The sequence below is a fragment of the Hypanus sabinus genome, chromosome 6 (assembly GCF_030144855.1).
Source record: "Hypanus sabinus isolate sHypSab1 chromosome 6, sHypSab1.hap1, whole genome shotgun sequence".
In the NCBI taxonomy this organism is placed as follows: domain Eukaryota; kingdom Metazoa; phylum Chordata; class Chondrichthyes; order Myliobatiformes; family Dasyatidae; genus Hypanus; species Hypanus sabinus.
In genome coordinates, this window is record NC_082711.1 from 62,582,466 (window position 1) to 62,605,909 (window position 23,444).

At 41.1% G+C, this 23,444-nt stretch overlaps 2 protein-coding genes across 5 annotated transcripts in view; one reads left to right on the forward strand and one right to left on the reverse strand.

The window, feature by feature from the left end:
* Positions 1–23,444, reverse strand: part of LOC132395525 (transcription termination factor 1, mitochondrial) — a 170,228-nt gene that overhangs the window by 96,621 nt on the left and 50,163 nt on the right. For 2 of the 4 annotated variants that reach the window (XM_059972285.1, XM_059972284.1), the window contains exon 1: positions 4,872–5,120. In XM_059972285.1, coding sequence (XP_059828268.1) covers positions 4,872–5,120 — 249 coding nt within the window. Of the gene's footprint in view, positions 1–4,871 lie in introns of those variants that run through there. The other 2 variants (XM_059972274.1, XM_059972279.1) reach the window with 2 other exon arrangements.
* On the forward strand, positions 5,586–20,223 carry LOC132395527 (leucine-rich repeat and death domain-containing protein 1-like). Its single transcript, XM_059972286.1, has 7 exons — positions 5,586–5,724; positions 6,487–6,609; positions 7,989–8,007; positions 8,637–8,835; positions 15,700–15,861; positions 16,518–16,638; positions 19,584–20,223. Exons 2-7 carry the CDS (start codon positions 6,596–6,598, stop codon positions 19,762–19,764), a joined length of 696 nt encoding a protein of 231 aa, XP_059828269.1. The 5' UTR covers positions 5,586–5,724; positions 6,487–6,595; the 3' UTR covers positions 19,765–20,223.

Consider the following 23,444-nt stretch of genomic DNA (forward strand, 5'->3'; position numbering starts at 1 on the left):
CCACACCGGACCGCTACCCTGTGCCGCACATTCAGGACTTTGCAGCAAACCTGCACGGCGCACGGATCTTCTCCAAGGTAGACCTCATCCGAGGGTACCATCAAATCCCGATGCATCCTGACGACGTCCCCAAAACGGCTCTCATCACCCCTTTCGGCCTTTTCGAGTTCCTCCGCATGCCGTTCGGCCTGAAGAATGCCGCACAGACGTTCCAGCGGTTAATGGACGCGGTGGGACGGGACCTGGACTTCGCGTTCATCTATTTGGATGACATCCTCATAGCCAGCAGCAGTCGTCAGGAGCATCTGTCCCACCTCCGTCAACTCTGCGCCCGACTGAGTGAGTATGGTCTTACAATCAACCCCGCCAAATGCCAGTTCGGACTCGATACCATTGACTTCCTGGGCCACAGGATTACTAAAGACGGGGCAACCCCTCTGCCCGCTAAAGTAGATGCGGTCCGCCTCTCTCCCCGATCCACCATGATCAAAGGCCTTCAGGAATTCGTAGGTATGGTCAATTTCTACCGCCGCTTCCTCCCTTCAGCTGCCCGGATCATGCGCCCCCTGTTCGCCCTGATGTCGGGTCCGAGCAAGGACATTACCTGGGACGAGGAGTCCGCCGCCGCTTTCGTTCAAACGAAGGAAGATTTGGCGGACGCCGCAGTGCTAGTACATCCCAGAATGGACGCCCCTACCACCCTTACAGTGGATGCATCAAACACGGCAGTCGGTGGGGTGCTGGAGCAACTCATCGCAGGTCGCTGGCAACCCCTGGCGTTTTTCAGCAAACACCTGCGACCACCCGAGCTCAAGTACAGTGCTTTCGACCGGGAACTGTTGGCGCTCTACCTGGCAATCCGGCATTTCAGGTACTTCCTAGAGGGTCGGCCCTTCACCGCGTTCACGGACCACAAACCGCTTACCTTTGCGTTTACGAAAGCGTCCGACCCCTGGTCGTCCCGCCAGCAACGCCACCTGTCCTACATCTCTGAATACACGACGGATGTCCGGCACGTCTCAGGTAAGGACAATGTCGTGGCGGATGCGCTCTCTCACCCTACCGTTCATGCCCTTTCCCAAGGGGTAGACTTTGAGGCACTGGCAGAGGCACAGCAGGCGGATGAGGAGATTCCGAGTTACAGAACCGCAGTCTCCGGTTTGCAGCTCCAGGACCTCCCCGTGGGCTCAGGTGAGAGGACCCTACTCTGTGACGTCACCACCGGCCAGCCCGTCCAGTCGTCCCGACAGCATGGCGGCGCCGCGTTTTCAACTCCATTCATAACTTGGCGCATCCCTCCATCCGGACAACTGTCCGGATGGTTTCCAGCAGGTTCGTTTGGCACGGACTCTGCAAACAGGTCAGTGAATGGGCCAAAACGTGCATGCACTGCCAGACGGCCAAGGTGCAGCGGCACACCAAAGCCCCACCGCAGCAGTTCCATCCCGCCCACCGGCGTTTCGACCACATTCATGTGGATATCGTGGGCCCCCTGCAAGTGTCGCGTGGAGCGCGGCACCTCCTGACTATTGTGGACCGGTTCACAAGATGGCCAGAGGCGGTCCCGCTCACCGACACCACCTCCGAATCTTGCGCCCGAGTCCTGATCGCCACCTGGATATCTCGCTTTCGTGTACCAGCCCACAATACCTCCGACAGAGGCGCCCAGTTCACCTCCAGCCTGTGGTCAGCTATGGCCAGCCTTTTGGGGACTCAGCTGCACCACACAACTGCCTACCACCCACAGTCGAACGGGCTAGTGGAGCGTTTCCACCATCACCTGAAGTCAGCCCTCATGGCCCGCCTGCGAGGAGCCAACTGGGCGTACGAGCTTCCCTGGGTCCTACTCGGCATCCGCACAGCGCCCAAGGACGACCTGCACGCCTCGTCGGCCGAGTTGGTATACGGCGCGCCCCTGGTCGTCCCTGGGGAGTTCCTACCAGCCCCAAGGGGGCAAGAGGAAGAACCCGCAGCAGTCCTGGGCAGACTTCGCGAGAAGCTCGGTAACCTGGCCCCCATACCCACTTCACAGCACGGGTGGCACCCGACCTGCGTACCCAAAGACCTACAGAACTGTAAGTTTGTGTTTGTACGAAGGGGCGGGCATCAGCCGCCGCTGCAGCGGCCATACGTAGGGCCGTTTATGGTGCTCCGGAACAACGGGTCCACGTTCGTGCTGGACGTTGGGGGGAAAGAGGAGGTTTTCACGGTGGACCGCCTCAAACCGGCCCATGTGGACCTGGTGCAACCGGCCGAGTTTCCGGTGCCTCGGCGCAGAGGCCGACCTCCCAAGCAGGTTCTAGCCCAGACTGTGGACATTGGGGGGGTGTATCGCCGGTTCTGGGGGGGGGGTTATGTGGCGACCCGTTTCCTGGCGCATCCGAACCGACTCACAATTAGATAGCCTACAGGGGTTTGCGAGCACAGAGCTTTGGAGCCTCTGCGCCATGGGGGGCCGGTTGAGGGAGGCTTAAAAGTGAGGCTGAAGTTTTCAAATAAAGTTTTTTTCCTTCGACTGCAGTTACCGACTCCGTGTCGTAATTTTAGCGCTGCGTGTAGCACACCGCTACACATATATAGTTACAGTAATTCAGTTTTTTTCTATATTTATCATGTGTTGGTTTGTACTGCTGCTGCTATGTTGACAAATTTCACAACATATGCCAGTGATATTAAACCGATTCTAATTTTCATTCTGATTCGGAGGTGGAGAGGGTTAACAACTTTAAATTCCTCCGTGTTATTTATTTCGGAGGATCTGTCCTGGGCCCGGCAACAAAGTGCAATTACAAAGAAACCACACCATTACCCCTACTTCTATAGGAGTTTGTGAAGATTCGCCATGACATCTAAAACTTTGACAAACTTCTGTAGATGTGTGATGGAGTATTATTGACTGGCTACTTCATAGCCTGATATGGAAATACCAATACCCTTAAATGAAAAATCCTACAAAAAGTAATGAATACAGCCCAGACCATCACAGACAAAGCCCTCCCCACCATTGAACACATCTACATGGTGCACTATCACAGGAAAGCGTCCATTATCAAAGACTCAAAGACTCCCACCACCCAGGGCATGTTCTCGTCTCTCTGCTGCCATCATGAAGAAGGACTCACACCACCAGGTTCATGAACTTATTACCCTTCAACCATCAGGCTCTTGGACCAAAGGGGATAACTTTACTTGATTTCACTTGCCCCATCATTGAAATGCTCTGACAACCTATGGACTCACTTTGAAAGACTCTTCATCTCATGTTCTCAATATTTATTGGTTATTTATTTATTATTATTTCTTTCTTTTTGTATTTGCACACTGGTTGAATGCCCAAGTTGGTGAGGTCTTATCATTGATTCTATTATGGTTATTATTCTATTATGGATTTTTTGAGCATGCCTGCAAGAAAATGAATCTCAGGTTTGTATATGGTGACACATATGTACTTCAAGAATAAATTTACTTCGAACATTGAAAAAAATGATATTAGTGCAACAGATGTTTGAATTGAATTGACTTTACTTCTTACATCCTTCACATACATGAGTAAAAACCTTTATGTTATGTCTCCACTTAATGTGCCATGTGCAATCATAGTAATTTATAATAACTAGAATAGTCAATGTAATATAGAGTACACTCAAATCAGCATGAGTTCATCAGTCTGATAGCCTGGTGGAAGAAGTTGTCTTGGAGGCTGTTGGTCATGGCTTTTATGCTGTAGTACTGCTTACTGGATGGTAGCAGCGGGAATAGATTGTGGTTGGGATGACTTGGGTACCCAATAAGCCAATGGGCCCTTTTTACACACCTGTCCTTGTAAATGTCCTGAATCATGGGAAGTTCACAACTACAGATGAGCTGGGCTGTCCGCATCAGAGTCCTGCGATGAAGGGAGGTACAGTTCCCATACCCGGCAGTGATGCAGCCAGTCAGGATGCTCTCAGTTGTGTCCTTATAGGAAGTTCTTAGGACTTGGGGGCCCATACCAAACTTCCTCAACCGTCTGAGGTGAAAGAGGTGCTGCTGTGCCTTTTTCACCACAGCTGGTGTGTACAGACCACGTGAGATCTTCGGAGATGTGGATTCTGAGGAACTTGAAGCTGATTAGCCTCTCAACCCCAGATCCATTGATGTCAATAGGGGTTAGCCTGTCTCCATTCCTCCTGTAATCCACAATCAGCTTCTTTGTTTTCTTGACACCACTGTGTCAGAGAGATGACTTCTTCCCTGTAGGTCTCCTCATTATTAAGATAAGGCAAATCAATGTAGTGTCAACAGCAATTTTAATTAGCAGATTTGAGCTGTGTGTGGCGATATAGTCATGGGTATACAGGGAGTAAAGGAGGGGACTCAGTATGCAGCTCTGAGGGGATCCTGTATTGAGAGTCAGAGGGGTGGAGGTGAGGGAGCCCACTCTTACAACCTGCTGGCGATCTGACAGGAAGTCCAGGATCCAGCTGCTCAAGGCAGGGTGAAGGCCGAGGTCTCTGAGCTTCTTGTCGAGTCTGGAAGGAATTATGGTGTTGAAAGCTGAACTGTAGTCCAAGAACCGCATTCTCACATAAGCATCTTTCTTCTCCAGATATGAAAGGATGGTATGTAGAGCTGTGGCTATTCCGTCATCTGTCGATCAGTTGAATCGATAGGCGAATTGTATGGGGTCCAGTTTCAAGCTGCAGATGTAATCCTTGACCATCCTCTCAAAGCATTTGCTTATTATTGAGGTGACTGCGACAGGACGCCAGTTGTTCAGGCATGTTACCTTGGTCTCTTTTGGTACAGGGACAATGGTGGGATGTTTTGAAGCAGGAGGGCACTCTACACTGGGAGAGGGAGAGATTAAAAAAGTCCGTAAACACACCTACCAGTTGTGCCGTGCACATCCTGAGTAGTCGCCCTGGGATGCCGTCCGGTCCCGCAGCCTTGCGACTGTCCACTCGTTGGAAACACCTGCGTACTTCAGCCTCAGAGATGACCAGGTTGCAGGTTGTAGCTGTGGCTTTCCTCGGAGCCTCAGAGTTAGCGACATCAAACCGAGCATAAAAGCGATTGAGCTCATCTGGGAGAGGGGCCGCCGCCACCACAACGTTTGGCTGTGAAGTCTGCGATGGCATGCAGACCTCACAAGTCACCCGTGCTATTCGTTGTGAATTTTGACTCAATCAGCAAATAAGTGCTGAGCGATAAGGCTTTTTAACAACTGCAACAACTATTTGAAATCAAAACTAGGGCTCACCTAGTATACGGTAGGCATTTTAATGAGCGTTGCTGGATCTTTTAGGATTTTGTAAGTAATTGACAGAAGTTCGTAGAAAAGCACTTTATTCTCTTTGGAGAGTCTAAAAATAGAAGTATAGCCTGTGTTTATGTACATATTGATGTATAAAGGCACGAAAAGATTGGTTACAGCCACTGTCCACCTCGATCACAAGCCTGCAGTTTCCGAAGCTGCCCTCACCGCGGAGACCGCGCAGGCCGGCAGGGGAAATCTCGCGAGCGGACGGGGAACGCGACCTGCACCAGCGAACCCGTTGCTATGGTGACCGCGGAGGGGGTGAGCGCGATGGTTCAGGGCCGGCGGCCGTGGTACCTAGTGCCGTGCTCCGCCCGCTCCTCGCTAACCCAACATCAACAAGCATCCACCTATTATTGCCCCCATCTTCAGTGCCAGTCTGAATGAGAAGTGAGCCCATCTTTAACGGAGGACGAAATGTGAAGGTGGGCAGGAGAATGTTACCGCTGTTCCAAGACCTTGAAAGGGAGAGAGAACTTTCCATTCACTGGTAGATTTTGAAGAGCGTGGGCTGAAATGGGTTCAAGATCCAGGCTTGTAAAGGGCAGATTTCAGAACACGAGAATAATATTTTATCAAAATACAAAGCCAAACTACAGATACTGGAAATTTGAAATGGACGCTTAAAATTCTCAAAATACTTAAAGATAGGTAGAATGAAGCAGTTAATGTTTCAGGTTGATTACCCATTGACAATTCTGTAGCAACTCATCTAGACAGATTCTGTTGAAATGCCAGCCTGTCTGGAAATGGATGACAGACAAGCTGACTCTCCATATCTAAGAGTCCTCCTGCAGGTCAACCTCTGGCAAACCCTGATGCTCTAGATCTGCAGCCAAAGGTCTTTAAAATGTCTTCGATTATTATAGATGTGTAAATATTGTTCACATGTTGTTTGAAATAAATAACACAATTCATAAAGAAGACAAAGGAAAATAACAAATGAGAATGTTATAAATGATAATAAATCCCAGTGCTTAATAATTGAGAAAGCCCTGAAGTGCACTTGGGATGCTCTTGAGTTCCAAGTATTAACCCAGCACTAAGCATTCTTCCAGTTGAGGCTGAAAGAATTCCCAAAAGTGGCAATGAATTCAATTTAAGATTTCTTAAATTTCAAATTTAAATTCAACTAATATTATTTCATCATGTTAGTTATGATTTATTTTCTATTTTATATTGTCCAGTGATAAAGCAAGCAACTCAGAACAACATCAGCAAATTTGGAATTAAAATAAGTGAAGAATAATCAAGAAAAGATGGCTCAACAGATCTCCGTAGAGTCATTGGATCCACATGCATTTGAGGAAGTTACAATTTTTCTATTTTCAGAGAATGATGATATACAAGTTGATAACATTGAAGTAATATCACTTAACAGAAAGAAGTTGACCTCTATTCCATCAAAGCTTTATCTTTTTAAAAATCTGAAGCTATTAGATATTAGTTACAATAGCATCACATTCATTCCACATGAAATTGCTACACTTAAGAAAATAATATACCTTAATGTTGATGGAAATAATATTTCAAAGTTGCCTGTTGAAATTGGACACCTCACTAAGTTAGAAACATTAAGTTTGGAGGGAAATCAACTAACCGCTTTACCAGAAACCATAGCCAGACTGAAGAATTTGCGTGTTCTAAGACTAAACAATAATAGGATATTTGTTTTCCCAAGATTCATATGTCTGCTACCGCAGTTAACGGAACTTCATCTTTCAAAGAACTCACTTCAAAGCCTACCAAAGGAGATCTCTGAGTTGAAAAACTTAAAAATTCTATCACTGAATGATAATAAGTTAACATTCTTGCCATTGCAGTGTTTTGATTTGTTTGCACTCAAGAAACTAATGTTGAATGGAAATCAGCTGGCTGTTCTTTCAGAGAAAATAGTGAAACTGCAGGAACTACAGGTTCTGCAACTGAAGTATAATCAATTAAGTGAACTCCCAAATGAAATCTCTAGCTGTGAGAAAATTAAACAACTTTTACTTGATGGCAATGAGATTACTCAGTTGCCTTCAAAGATAGGCAATTTATATTATTTGACAGATTTATCTGTTAGTAATAACAAACTAAAAAATCTGCCTATTGGTTTGTCACATATCGTTAACCTTTCAGTTTTGGACATTTCCCATAATCTTGTAGAAGAAATTCCTATTGAATTCAAAAACTGTTTCAAGGTCACTAGAATAAATTTAAGCCACAACAGTTTTAAACAATTTCCAGGCGCATTATGCTTGATTTCTGGATTGCAGTACTTAAATCTTAGTGACAATGATATCTCTGAAATACTTGCAGATGTATCCTGCATTACAAACCTGGAAACTCTTGATTTAAGTGCAAATAATTTCTCAGTGTTTCCCATTCATATATGCCATCTAATGAACATGAAATATTTGGATTTGAGTAAAAATAATATTGGAAATATTCCAGCACAAATCTCTGCTTTATTTCAACTTCAGAACCTTTACCTTCAAAATAACAACTTTACTGTCTTTTCCATAAATTTATGTCAATTAGTTAATCTGAAAGTACTTGACATGTCGAACAACAAAATGAAATATCTTCCAAAGAATATTTTAAAACTAGAGCAGATTATGGAGCTTAATTTTTCTAATAATTATTTTGATTTTTTTCCAATTGAAATATGTAATCTGACAACACTGGAAACACTGATAATTAGTCAACTGGATGGTTTGAAGGTAAGGATATTGCATAATAGACAATCATTAAAAATAATTGTTTGAAGAGCCTTTGATATATTGACAGTAGAGGGAGAAGCCATTTTATAAGTTTGGTGGCATCATTGAGTTCTTGGTGGAGGAGATCCAGAAAAGGAGGGATGATCTGTTCTTCAGTACCTTTCCTTTCATTTGATTAAAATGGAATTGCAAGTGTTAAATTTGCCATACAAGTTTTGCATTGTAAATTGTGTGCATTTGTTGTAATTTGTTCTCTGGAGATGTTCTCGGTTACTTGAAGTCATTTGCAAAATTAGCAGTTTCATTCAAGGCATTCCTACAAAATTTAGGCAATCGTAACTAATTTGAGGCTTACTTAAACCCAGGTATGCAGTTAAAAATGGTGAATCCAGCTTAAGACATTGCATACATAGAAGTATAATGTTTTGTGGCAATGTCTTATCCAGGATTATTTTATTGTTCAAAAACTTAAAGAAAACCACGTGGGAGAAATTATTCTTGTTAACACTTTGGGTGTTAACTAATCCTGACATGCATAAGTACTTTAGTATGGGATTGCTTTGGGGTAATAAAACAAAAGAAAACACAGAAATTCCTCCTTTTTCCAGTGTTATCTTTTCCTTTCCCAGATAAGAGACTTACCCGATGAGCTATGCAATTTGACAAATTTAAAAGAACTTGACATATCAAACAATGCACTGAAAGCCATTCCAGCCAGGATTGGAGATATGAAGAACTTAGAAAAACTTGTGGCTGCATACAATAATATAACCTATCTCCCCAAATCCCTGACAGAACTTGTCAAACTTAAATGCATCAACATTCGAGGTGAGATTACTGTATAAATGTAGTGGGGTCAAATAGAAGGCAATGTACCTGTGCTATGCAGGTGGCAGTGAGGTATATGCAATTCAAGGACAATTGATTCCTTTTGAAAATAGTTTGGTTAGCCATATTACTGAGAAGTGCAGTTTAAGACTGATAACGGGCATAGCTAGCTTCCACTATTATTACATTGTAAAGCTATGATGGACCATTGAATGCAAAAATCCAGAAGTGTTGTCATTCATTTTGCACTTCCTGCACATCTACAGGAACTGCTGGATAGTGGCTTTCACCTGCACACCAGAATAAACTTAGAACAAGAATACTCTTATGAGGACTTTGGCGCTGATAAAACAGCCTGTTTCTGTGCTGTATTTTTCTATGATTCTATGACTTTGGGTATTTTGAACTACTTTCACTTTTGTAATAATGCTATAAACAAGATGCTTTGTTAAAAAAGAAAATCCACACCACAGAGATTTCTAGATCATTAAGGACACCATTCCCTGAGGTGAGCAGCAAGTTACATAATTTAATTGTCAACTGAAATTCAAGCCATTCTCTGCATTTGAGGGGAAGCAGTGATGGACTGAAGACTCTGGTGTCAGGAATAATTCTCTATAGTCATAGTCATACAGCCCATCTGTTCCAATATTAACCAAAATTGTCATTGAAGCTAGTTCAGTTTGCCTGCATTTGGCCCTAGTCTAATCTTTTCTATTCATGTACCTGTCCCTAGTACTTTTTAAATGTGGTCAATGTACCTTTTGTTGAGAACAATTATGATCATGGAAAGACAATGAACACCCACATCATACGATATGGCACATAATGAACAATGTAGCTGCCTCAATCACTTACTCTGGCAGCTCATTCCATATACTCTTTGTGCTAAAAAGTTGCCCCTCAGTTTCCTATTAAATATCTTCCCTTTCACCTTAAACCTATGCTCTCTAGTTCTTGATTCCCCAGTCCTGGGGAAAAGGTGTGTGCATTTACTCTATGAATGCCTCTCATAATTTTATATATCTCTATAAGATCATCATTCATTCTCCTACATTTGAGTGAAAGATGTCCCAATCATCTCAAGCTCTCTCCATAACTTAGTCCTTTGAGTCCTGCAACATCATCATAAATCTCCTCAGAACTCTTTTCTATAGCAGGGCTATCAAAACAACATAATATTCTAAATGTGGTCTCACCAACATCTACAATTGCAACATCATATCCCAACCTTTGTACTCAAATGCCCTGACTGATAAAGACCACCCTGCTAAAAGCCTACTTCACTACCCTGTTTACCTGCAACAGTACTTTCAGAGAAACATGTATTTGTCTTCCTGGCTCCCTCTGTTCTACAGCATTCCCAGGGTCAGACTGTTCATAGAGAAATTCCTACCTCATTTGTCTTCCCAAAATGCAACACCTTGCCCATCCAAATTTAATTCCATTTTCCTTTGCTTAACCAGTTTACCCAGCTGATCAAGATCCTTCTGTAAATCCTGATGGCCACCTTCACTGTCACTGAAACCATCTGTTTTAATGACACCTGCAACCATTCATACTAATCAAGACTAAATCATTGGTATAGATGATAAACAACAATGGACCAAGCAGCAAGCCCTGGAGAACACCACAGATCATAGGCTTCCAACCCTTAAAGTAACCTTCACCATCTTGCTTCCTACCATCAAGAAAATTCTGTATCCAATTAGCTAGCTCACTCTGGATCCATGTACTCTAACTTTCCATTACAGCCAACCATGTGGAACCTGATCAAAGGCCTTACTGAACTCCATAAGACGGGAGCAGAATTAGGCCATTCAGCCCATTGAGTCTGCCATTTGATCACTGATTTATTTTGCCCCTCAACCACATTCTCCTGCCTTATCCCTGTAACGTTTGATATCCTTGCCCATCAAAAACCTATTCATCTCCACTTTAAATATCCCCATTAACTTGATCTATATACCTTTGCTGCATGTGGCGATGAATTCCACAAATTTATCTGGCGTAAGAAATTCCAACTTAACTCTGTTCTAAAAGGAGGTCCTCTTACTCTGAGGCTCTGCCCTTTGGCCCAAGGTCTCTTCCACTATTGGAAACATCCATTCCATGTCCACTCTATCTAGGCCTTTCAATGTTTGGTAGGTTTCAATAAGATCCCTACTCATTCTTCTAAGCTCATGTGACTACAGGTCCAGAGCCATCAAACACTGCTCACACATTAATTGTTTCATTCCCAGGATCATTCTCGTAAACCTCTTCTGAATCCTCTCCAATACCAGCACATTCTTTCTTACATATGGGGTCCAAAACCGCTCACAATATTATAAATGTGATCTGACAAAATGAGCATTACATCCTTGTTTTTATATTCTAGACCTCTCAAAATGAATGTCTTTGCCTTCCTTACTACCAACTCAACCTCCAAATTAATGTATAGGGAATCCTGCACTAGAACTCTCAAATTCTTTTGTGCATCTAATTTCTGAAATCGCTCCTCCTTTAGAAAATAGTCTATGCCTTTATTCCTTCTACCAAAGTACATGACCATATACTTCCCTTCACTATTCCATCTGCCACTTCTTTGCTCATTGTCCTAATATGTCTGTCCTTCTGCAGACTCCCTGCTTCCTCAGCATTACCTGCCCTTTGCCTATCTCTGTATCATCTGCAAACTTAGCCACAAACACATCAATTCCATCATCCAGATCATTAACAGATAACAAACCCTAGTGGTAGACCACTAGTAAGTAGCAACCAACCAGAAAATTCCCCCTTCCACTGTTTGCCTTCTATTAGTCAGCCAAACATCTGTCATTAGCAGGTCGGGCAGCATCTGTTGAAAGCAGCAGTCAACGTTTCGGGCTAAGACCCTTCGTCTGGACGTAAGGGTCTCGGCCCGAAACGTTGACTGCTCCTTTCAACGGATGCTGGCCGACCTGCTGAGTTCATCCAGCTTGTTTGTACGTGTGTATTTGACCACAACAGCTGTAGTGTACTTTGTGTTTAAACTTCTGTCTATGCTAGTATTTTTCTTGAAATACCATGGCTTCTTGTTTAGCAGCCTCATGTGCAGCATCTTGTCAAAGGCCTTCTGAAAATCCAAGGAAACATCCATTTTATCTAAGCTGCCTGTATTTTCCTCAAAGAATTACAACAGATTTGTCAGGCTATATTTCCCCTTACGAAAACCATGCTGGTTTCAGCCTATTTATGCTCTGCCTCCAAGTATCCCAAAACTTCATCCTTAACAATGGACTCTAACATCTTGTCAACCACTGAAGTCAGACTAATTGTCTTATAATTTTGTGTATTTTGTTTCATTCCCTTCTTAAAAAGTGGAGTGACATTTGTGATTTGCTAGTTCTCTGGAATCATTCCAGAATCTAGTAATTCTTAGAAGTTCGCTACTAATGCCTCCACAATCTATTCAGCTACCTCCTTCAGATCTCTGGGGTGTGGTCCATCTGGTCCAGGTGACTTATCTTCCAGTTTCCCAAGCACCTTCTCTTTAGTAATAGCAACATCACACCATCTGCCCCCCGAAACTCTTGAATTTCTGGCATTCTGCTACTCTTCAATAGTGAAGACTGACACAAAATACTAAGATTGTCCACCATTTCTTTGTCCTCTATTACTATGTCTCAAGTATCACTTTCCAGTGACCTGATGACCCCTATTGCCTCTATTTTACTCTTTATATAGTGTACCTAAAAAATCTTTTTGGTACCCTTCTTTTAATATCGGCAAGCTTACCTTCATATTTTGTTTCTTCTCTCCTTGTTGACTTTTTAGCTGCCTTCTGTTGTCTTTTAAAAGCTTCCCAATCTTCTCCCTTCCCATTAATTTTTGCTATATTGTATGCCCTTGCACCACCTTCCTCACCACCACTCAAGTTTATGTGTGAGAGTGTGTGAGTGTGTGTGTGTGTGTGTGTGAGAGTGTGTGTGTGAGTGTGCGTGTGTGAGTTTTATTTGTAAAATAATTTTATTTGTAAGTCTGAAAGGGTCATCTACTGCATCCAATGCAGCCTCTTCTACATCAGTGTGACCTGACATAGATTGGGGGACTGCTTTGTCGAGCACCTTTGCTCTATCTGCAACAACAATGGGATTTCAATTCTATCTCAATTCAACTTTCCATTACATGTCATCTATGGCCTCCTCACTACCACGATGAGGCCACACTGAGGCTGAAAGAGCAACAACCTCATATTCTGTCTGGATAGCCTTCAACCTGATGGCATGAATTCCAATTTCTCAAAGTTCCAGTAATTTCTTCCCCTTCCCCTTCTCTCTTTTTCAGTTCTCCATTCTGGTTCCTTCTCACTCATTCTTTTCTCGTCACCAGCCATCTTGTCTCTGGTGCCCCTCCTCCTTCCCTTTCTTCCATGGTCCACTGTTATTCTTCAGTCCTTCATTACTAACAAGGTTAGAGCATTGGCTGATCGGTAGGAGGTAGCGAATGGGAATAAGAGGATCTTTGTCTGGTTGACTGCTAGAGACTAGTGGTGTTCTGCAGGGATGAATGTTGGGACCGCTTGTTTTAATGTTGTATATCAATGATTTAGTTGATGGACTAGATGGCTTTGTTGCCAAATTTGCAGATGATATGAAGATTGGTGGAGGGGTATGTAGTGTTAAGGAAACAGGTAGGCTGCAGAAGGACTTAGACAGATTAGGAGAATGGGCAAAAAAAGTGGCAAATGAAATACAATGCTGGAAAATGCATGGTCATGTACTTTGGTAGTAAAAATAAATGTGCAGACTATTTTCTAAATGGGGAGAAAATCCAAAAATCTGAGATGCAAAGGGACTTGGGAGTCTTTGTGAAGAACACCCTGAAGGTTAACTTGCAGGTTGAGTCAGTGGTGAGGAAGACAAATGCAATGTTAGCATTCATTTCAAGGGGTCTTAAATCCCTGAGCAGGGATGTGATGCTGAGGCTTTATCAGGCACTTGTGAGGCCTCACCTTGAGTATTGTGAACAGTTTTGGGCTTCTTATCTAAGAAAAGATGTGTTGGCATTGGAAAGGGTTCAGAGGCAGTTCACAAGGATGATTTCAGGAATGAAAGGGTTATCATATGAGGAACATTTGATGGTTCTGCGTCTGTACTCGCTGGAATTTAGAAGGATGAGGGGGGATCTCATGGAAACCTTTCAAACATTGAATGGCCAGGAAAGAGAAGATGGGGAAAGGATTTTTCCCATGGTGGGGGTCAAGGACAAGAGGGTACAGCCTCACGATAGAGGGGTGTCCATTTAAAACAGAGTTGCAGAGAAATTTCTTTAGCCAGAGGTTGGTGAATTTGTGGAATTTGTTACCACAGGCAGCTGTGGAGGCCAGGTCGTTGGGTGTATTGAAGGCAGAGATTGATAGGTTCTTGATTAAACATGTTATCAAATGTTACGGGAAGAAAGCCAGGGAATGGGGTTGAGGAGGGGAAAATAGGATCAGCCATGATTGAATGACGGAGCAGTCTTGATGGGTCAAATGGCCTAATTCTGCTCCTATGTCTTAAGGTCTTATTCACCTCTTCTGCCTATCACCTCCCAAATTCTTGCTTCATCCTCCTCCCCAACCCACCCACTTTCTCTCCTACCTGGTTTCACCTATCACCTGCCAACTTGTACTCCTTACCCTTCCTCATCTTCCTATCCTTACTTTCCAATCCTGATGAAGGGTCTTAGCCCAAGACATTTCATTTCATTCTGTTCATTTGATGCTGCCTGACCTCTGAGTTCTTCCACCACTTTGTGTGCGTTGTTGAAGATTTCCATCATCTGCAAAACCTCTTGTGTTTTTGCCCTCTCTTTTACTTTAATGCTGTCTTTGACTCCCTCATCAGCCACAGTTGCCTCATCCTCCCTTTAGAATGTTTCTTCTTCTTTGGGATGAACAGTTTAAGCAGAGCAGCCAGGGGAACTGAGGCTTTTGCTCAAGAGACTTCAATGAGAAGAGCCAAGGTCCTGGAGGCCACTTTTGGAGTAGCCATCATCTGAATCAGCTAGTATAGACATCTGAATTCTAAGGTTTTTGTCTCTCAAGATAGAATCTATAAATTGCAAGGAATCCACATGATGGCATGCTGAGCTGTTAATAATTGCTAGAAGATATGCAGAATTAATGCTGATGTTACCACTTCAGTGGTAAATTAGGAGCTTTTAAAGGCACTAAACCTTAAAGAAGAGAAGACAATTAATTTGTGTCAAACATATAGCTACAATAATTGTGGATATGAATCATTCTCTTATGGTGCTACAATTCTTTTGAATCAGAATCTTCTTCTTAAGCCCTTTTCCTTCAAGTACCAAATATTTAGTGGGAATCCATATATGGTAACAATTGATAAGATCAGAAAAATATGTGTAATCTTGAAAGCTGTGTACAGGGAATTCTATTCAAATACAAGCATTTGGGTTAAAATTGCTCATCTAATATTTCCCAGCATGATATAGCATGATAAATACATGTATTAAGTTTGGGTACATTTAATAGTTGATACACGAACCGATTATGAGAAAGAAGCTGCATTGTACATAAAGAACAATGGTCGCATCAAGTCCTTTAAAATTTAACTTGCATCTCTACACCTGTTGCAGGTAAAATCTTTTTGTTCCTGTTCAAAATTTACCTTGTATTCCCTAATAAAAAAAAAGTACTTAAGTGGTTCCATGCTGCTCTTTGCATATGCTTACCATCCTGGTATTAGCTATTACTCGGTAAAATTTGCCTCACTTTCTGATGATTACAGCATAATATTCTCAAATAATGAAAGCTTTTAGTGTGTTTACTATAATTCATTAAAGTAGGCAGACACCATTTTTACGTGTGAAAATGCTTCTTTTATCTTACCGTAGGAAATAAATTATCAGCACTTCCAAGTGATTTTGGACAGCTACGGTCTTTAGAAGAGATAGACTTGAAGGAAAATCTGCTAGTAAGACCTCCAAAGCTGGTTTGTGAAGGGGGGAAACACATTGAAATAGAGCAGTATTTGAAATATGCATATGCCAAGGACAGTAAGTATATAATGTTGAATAACGTATCAAGCAACAATCTTTATCTGGTGATTAGTAATAGAGCAAAATCTAATTTTGTGACTAAGGTTTGGAGGTTCTTTAATTAAATCGGTATCATGTTAATTCTAAATCCCACTCTGAACTAACTTTGCAAAATCTCCTGAATAAGGCCCAGTGTAAGCTTCAGGAATAACACCTTATCATCTACTCTGGGGCACTTTGTAGCTTTCCAGGCTCAATAGTGAGTTCTCCAAGTTTAGATAACTCACTTAATGTTTCTGCCTTGGAGTTGGTCATTTGTATGTGATATTGGCTCAAATTTTTTCTCCGTACTGATACAGCCTGATGTGTTGGGCATGCCCTATGGTCCTCCCATTAGCAAAGAATAACACAGACCAAGAAGTGTAATCATCCTCTAACTGATCTCACTAACCTATTTTATCTGACCAAACCCTATCACAGAAATTTCCAAATAATCAACTTCCTACCAGTACCTTCTCTGTAACTTAATCTACTAGTTTATCTTTTTCTCAGTTTTGACAAAGGGTTTCCAACCTGAAATACTTAACTCTCTATTTGCAACAGATGCTGCCTGACCTGCTGGGTGTTCCTAGTAATAACTGTCTTACTTTATTTTCTTAACTCCTTTAATTTAGAAAACTTTCTGGAGAAAACGTTACAATTAATACCCAAAAACATCCCTGCTGAAGATTTTGAACATTTCTGTAAAAAGCTTCATCTACCTTCCAGTGATATTACTTCACTTGGAAAATTAAGGTTTGTGCTTTTAACTTTCTAAAAAAATTGGCAAAATATGGGAAAATTCTGATGGCACATTAGATTTGTGTTTTGAGCATTAGATTTAGGAGGAAATTAGAATATAGAATAGTACAGCACTGGACAGGTAATTCAACCCATGATATTGTGCCAATATTGATGACAATTTATACTAAATGTACTCCTCTTGTGTATCATCCCTACTTCTCTGTTCCCTTCATATTCATGTGCTGTCTAAAAGCATCTTAAACACTACCAAATTGCCTGCTTCCAATACAATCCCTGGTGATATATTCTAGGCACCTGCCATTCTCTCTATAAAAAAACTGAAAGAACCTGAAAGGTAAAGTAAAGATATCAAAGATGGAAATAGAACTGTGTCCGAAGATGCAAGCAAAGGAGTTGCCATTAGGCGCAACTCCTTTGCTTGCATCTTCGGACACAGCTCTGTTTCCATCTTTGATATCTCTATTTTACCAATAACAACATTCTACCCCTACTTCCATCTTCTATGGGCAGGCTAGTTCTGAATGCATATACATTTTTATCTTCTGAATCAACCAAACATGAGAGACTTTATCAAATGCCTTATTAAAGACCATGTAGGTAGTATCCACTATCTTACCTTTAACAACTAGCTCCTTTGACATCACCTGAAAAACCTTCATATTTGTAAGACGTTACCTACCCTGCACAATCCCATGCTAAATGCTCCTAAACCTTACTTTTTGAAGTGTGCCTAAATTCTATCCCTTAGTATCCTCTCCCTATAGCCACTGACATGAAGCTCAGTGGTCTACAATTACCTGGATTATCCTTATTTCCCTTCTTAACAACATTTTCTATTCAATAATCCTCTGAGACTTTGCCTGTTGGTATTGAGGACACTAAGATACTTGTCAAAGCCCCAGAATCTCCTCACTTGCTTCTTTAATAGTCTGGGACATATGCCATCAGGCCCCGGGGACTTACCCATTTTAATGCTTTTCAGAATAACTTCCTCCTTAATCTCAAACTGTCACAGCACATTAGCATGTCCCAGTCTGCCTTCACTATCCTCCAATTCCTCCTCCTTGATGAATATTAACACAAAGTACTCCTTTTAATAATGCTGTCACTTGTTCTGACTCCAAGCTGAAATTGTCTCCTTTATCCTTGAGAGGTCCTTGCTTGTCCTTAGTTACCCTCTTTTTTTACTATAGGTATAAAATGACTTGGAGTTTTCCTTGATCTTTCTTGGTAAGGACATTTCATGGCCTTCTTTGGACTTCCTTATTACCTGCTTGAGCACTTTACTTCTATCTTTATATTCTGCAGGAGTTCAATCTGAGCTATATGTATGCTTCCTTTTCCTTCCTGACAAAATTTAGAATCTCTTGGGCCATCCAAGATTTCTTTACTTTGCCATCTTAGTCTTTACTCCATACTGATACTGAACTTCCATATATCATACATGGACTTTTCCAACAGCAGTTATTCCCAATCACCGCTCTTTCGATCCTTTCTTACCTTGTCATAACTGGAATTTACCAAGGAGGAAGAATTGGAGGATAGCAAAGGCAGAATGGGGTATATGGATTAGATGTAGACAGATGGAATTGGATTAATTTAGCACATGGTTGACATAGACATTGTGGGCTGTACTGCTCTATTTATATTTTATGTATAATATATAAAGGGCTGAGAGGAAAATGGATCAGCCATGATGAAATGGCAGGGCAGACTCAATGGGGCAAATGGCCTAATTCTGCTCATCTTCTTAAGGTCTGATACCATGTATTCTATCTCCACACAGAGTTTACCATTTTAACCACTGATAACCCTAATGTACCTGTATTCCTATTTTTTTTATACTTCACTTCTACTACATCTTTTGGATTTTCCTTCTTTTAACTGATAGCATTTTAAGCCATTTGTTACCCTTACTAATTTTCTTTACAACCTCACTTTTACACTCTGTATTTCTCCAGGCTTGGTATTTGTTGCATAACATAAGCTTTAATTTTTTTACTTTATCTTGCTGTGTATATACCTTCCCATCCAAGCCACCCTTGACCTGAACCTTCGCTATTTCCACCATGGATGACTTTCATTGTTCTGATATTTATTTACTTTCAAATGCTTTTTTCCAATTCAAAAGGTGTAATAAATTTTCAAATAAAATTCTGTACATCAACTGAAAATACTAGGGATTCAATGTAAACTTTAGAAATGGGTAAGAAATTAAATAAATTACTTTGGGGTTAAATCAATATGGGAATACTGAATGTTCATTTTTTAAGATTTGTATAAATTGTCTGGATGTAAAGTTGTCATATTTATCTTTAATCCCAAACTTAAAGATAGTAAATTTGTAGCAGCAATTCATAAATTACAACTGAATTTAAGAGAGAATGTTATTGACTAAAAAATGTTGTATATTTAAAATAGCAAAATAGCAAAGTACCTTACAATGAAAGAAACAGGCAGTGTACCCCTTGATTGATGAAAAAAATAGCAAAAGCTGGAACTAACAGACATGGAATTGAACAATTTCAAAGTTGTGCCAAATTGTATTGAGCAGTACTCAGATAACACCTAGATTATTGTGTCTAATTTTCATTATCAAGGAAAGGAATACCTCAAGCAAAACAAAGGCAAGGTAAAATGGCTGATCCTGAACTCTAAAGCTGCAAAAGGAAGAAGCTGTGCTTTTCAGCCTAGAACAGATGCATACAAGAGCTAGTTCATTAAAGGTGTACAACATTTTCAGTGAATGCAAAATGTAATAGGATATATGATCTTAAGTTAAATACAGTATTGATAGTAGAATAAAGAGTTGTGTATTCAAGATAAATATAGGACTGAAGTTCAGAGATTAAAGTTAACACAAAATAATATTGCTTGATTCATTGGGGAGTAGGTAACTAACATTGTTGCTGAGAAGTTGTTTTCCTTTTGTTTAGGATACCATTGGAAGAGAAGATAAAGTCAGCTCTAATATGGTGGCAAGATCATCGTGTGGCCACGCTAGAACCTGGTGAGGCAACAGAGGAGTTAATTCGAACACTAGATAGAGCAGACTTAAATGAACTAGCTTCTAAAGTCAGATCTTTAAAAATTTGTACACAAGCTATAAAATTATAAAATTTGTACATGTGATGATCCTGTTATTAGAAAGAATGTTATTCCTGATTATAAAATATTTCTGCAAAAAATTAGTAAAAAATAAGTCATTCTACCTGATGAATCACTCTGTGGTGAAAGCTTACATTTGAAATTAACACCTGCAACATAAATTTTATTACTTGTATTTCTTGGCCATAATGATATTGCCTTCCAAATACTGCACATATCTTTTAGATGTAAATCCAGATGTTAAAATGCAAACCTGAAATTTACATTCATATTTGTTAATGCATGAAACATGAACAACACATTGCAAAATGCATAATTCTGAAGTTTTTAAAATAAAATTGTTCGTAACAAAGTAAACCAGTTGAAACTTAATGCCTGAATTATAATAAATAAGATGGTTGTAACATTAATTATGCTGCAGTAATTTATTTTCCTAATCTTGTATTTCAATAAAATCAGGGTGATTCAATCAAATCAACAAGTTGGATTTTTATAATACTTGTAACGTTGCAGGATGCTTCCTGCTAGCATCGTCAGATTGGAACCAACACCAACTTAAAGATGTTAGGGTGGGTAGGTAATAGCTTGATTGAAGAATTAAGTATTCAGAACCATTTTAAGAGAGATGTAAGTACTTGTACAGAATAGACCATAAGACATAGGAGCAGAACTAGGCCCATTGAGTCAGCACTGCCATTCCATTATTATCCCGCCTGACCCCATTTTCCTGCCTTTCCCCATAATGTTTGACACCCTGACTAATCAAGAACCTATCAACCTCTGCTTTAAATATACTCAATTAATGTGGCTTTTCCACTGCTGCCTGTGGCAATGAATTTCACAGATACACTACCTTCTGGCTAAAGAAACTCAACTGCATCTCTGTTCTATACAGAGATCCCTCTATTCTGAAGTTGTGCCTCTAGTCCCATACTCACCCAGTATAGGAAACATACTACCGATATCCATTGTATGTAGATCTTTCAATCTTCAATAGGTTTCAATAAGACCGTGCACATTCTCCTAAACTCCAGTGAGTACTGGCCAGAGCAATCAAACACACTCATATGTCATTCTTTTCGTTCCAGGAATCATTCTTGTGAACATCCTCTGGATCATTTCCAATGCCTGCACATCTTTTCTTAGATAAGAGGCTAAAAACTGTGCACAGTACTCTAAGTATGGTCTGACCAATGTTGTATAAAGCCTCAGCATTATATCTTTGCTCTTATATTCCAGTCCTCTTGAAATGAAAGCTAACATTGCATTTGCCTTCTTTTCCACTGACTCAACCTGCAAGTTAACCTTTAAGAATCCTGCACAAGGACTCCAAAGTCCCTTTACAGCTCCAATTTTTGAATTTTCACCCCATTTAGAAAGTAGTCTATGGCTTTATTCCTTCTACTTAAGTGCAAGCCCATACACTTTTCTACATTATATTCTACCACTTACCCATTCTCCCACTATGTCCAAGTCCTTCTGAGACTCCCTTCCTCAACATTACTTCCCCTCCAGTTTTCTTTGTATCATCTGCAAACTTGGGCACAAAGCCATCAATTACGACATCCGAATCACTGATATACAAGGTGAAAAGAAGCAGTCCCAACACCAACCCTTGTGGTACACCACTTCTCACCAGCAACCAACCAGAAAAGGCCCCCTTTATTCCAACTCAGCCAATCTTCTATCTATGCTTGTATCTTTCCTGTAATTACATGCACTCGTCTCTTGTTGAGCAGCGTTATGTGTGGCACCTTGTCAAAGGCCTTCTGAAAATCCTTCTGATGGCAGACCTATGATTTTTCTTGTCTTGATTTGAACTTACTATATGAAATAAGAGATTTGTGAAGCTCGTGGTTGTGCCATTCAATAAAGTCATGGCATAAGTGATTATTGCCCTCTGCTCTCCTGTCCACAACCCATAAGCCTTGATTCTTCTCTTATCCAAAACTCCATATATCAGCTTTGAATATACCCAATGACTGAGTGGTTATGGACTTCTGAGAAATGAATTCTAATATTTATAGCATTCTGTGTGAAGAAATTACTCTTAATTTCAATCTAAATTATAGGATTGAGGGTACTTGTTTTCTGATTGGAGGTTTGTGATCAGTGGTGTTCCTCACACTGTTGCTTGTGATTTTAGAATGTGTGTATGTATGTATGTATTATATATATGTGTGTATATGTATTTATGTAAGTATAGATACACAGTATAGATACTGTATTTATAATGATCTGGATGATTAGTAAATTTGCAGATAACACAAAACTTGGCAAAGTCCTTAGGGGGATTTACAGAATTGTGCAAAAATCATAGGAACATACTGTATATAAAGCTAGGATGCCTAAGGCTTTTGTACAGTACTGTCTATGTCAACGTGGAGCAGAGAGTGAGTTTGTAAATCTTGTGGGAGCAAAGGATGTTGGGAATGGTGAGGGCAGAGTGCCATACCTAGTATCAAGACCATGATGGATCACCTCGTACCTCAGCTGGCAGAGAAGGAGTGCCAGGACAAAGGGTAGTGTTGGTGCAGATGCACCAAGCCCTGAGACACCAAGTGAGGTCATTTGTTTACAAACAATTGGTTTATTGATCATTACAGAATGTCTCTCTGATGCTTCCCACTCCATCCCCTCTCCCTTCCCTTTTTCCCAACCATGATTCCCCTGCCCATTCTCAGTCCATAATAGAGGCCCATATTAATCAGATTTATCATCACTCACATATAGTCTGTCATGAAATTTGCTGTTTTTTGTGGCAGCAGTTCAGTGCAATACATAAAATTGCCACAGTATTATGCAAAAGTCAGGCACTGTACCTATATATATATGTGCCTAGGACTTTTGCAGTACTGTATTTACAAAGAAATATCAGAGTATTCTTCCATGGCTCCCTGAAAGGGGCATAGATACATGAACCCGTCCCACATCTCCAACATTCCTCTTGGATACCCCATGCAGGCCTTCTACTCTCTGTTGACCTTTGCTACCATTACATCAATTGTCACAACTTCACTCGACATGTTCACTGCAACTTCACCCTTACAAATTGTTACCTCTTGCAAAGCGACATAGATGGCAACAGGGCTTTGCTTTCAGGTGAGCTCAATGCCTTCTAGGCTCATTTTGACCGTCAAAATATGGAGGAACCATCTGGAACTCCCACATCCCCTGGTGATCCTTTGATTTCAGTCTCCAAAGCCGATGTATGAGCATCCACGGAACCCATGGAAAGCATCCGGCCTAGATGAGATACCTGGCTGAGTACGAAACACCTGTGCTGATCAACTGGCTGGAGTGTTCACTGAGATCTTTAAACTCTTGCTTCAGCAGTCTGAGGTATGCTCTTGTTTCAAACATTATACAGTTGCTCAAGAAGAATATGGTAACTTGCGTCAATAACTATCATCCGGTAGCACTGCCTTATATCTAGAGTGATGAAGTATTTTGAGGGCTGAAGAACCTTCATCCGCTTAAAGTGCCGTACCTGCATAGTCCACCAAGGCCTTCAGAAGATTGTGAAATCTGTCATTCATTAAGTTGATTTAAAAGTACATTGCTAGAGGGATATTACATGCTGTGGGTTGTAGTAAGAATAATTCAAAAGAGGTATCTTTAAAAGTATTTTCTGAGGGAGTTCTCCGTAATCCTGACTACAGTTTACATACCACCAGCAGCTGACTATA

Excerpts from the sequence above, each read along its gene's own strand:
- LOC132395527 (XM_059972286.1), top strand. Across the intron at positions 15,862-16,517 it reads ATATGCATATGCCAAGGACA|AAAACTTTCTGGAGAAAACG; the intron begins GTAAGTATATAA and ends CCTTTAATTTAG. Across the intron at positions 16,639-19,583 it reads ACTTCACTTGGAAAATTAAG|GATACCATTGGAAGAGAAGA; the intron begins GTTTGTGCTTTT and ends CCTTTTGTTTAG.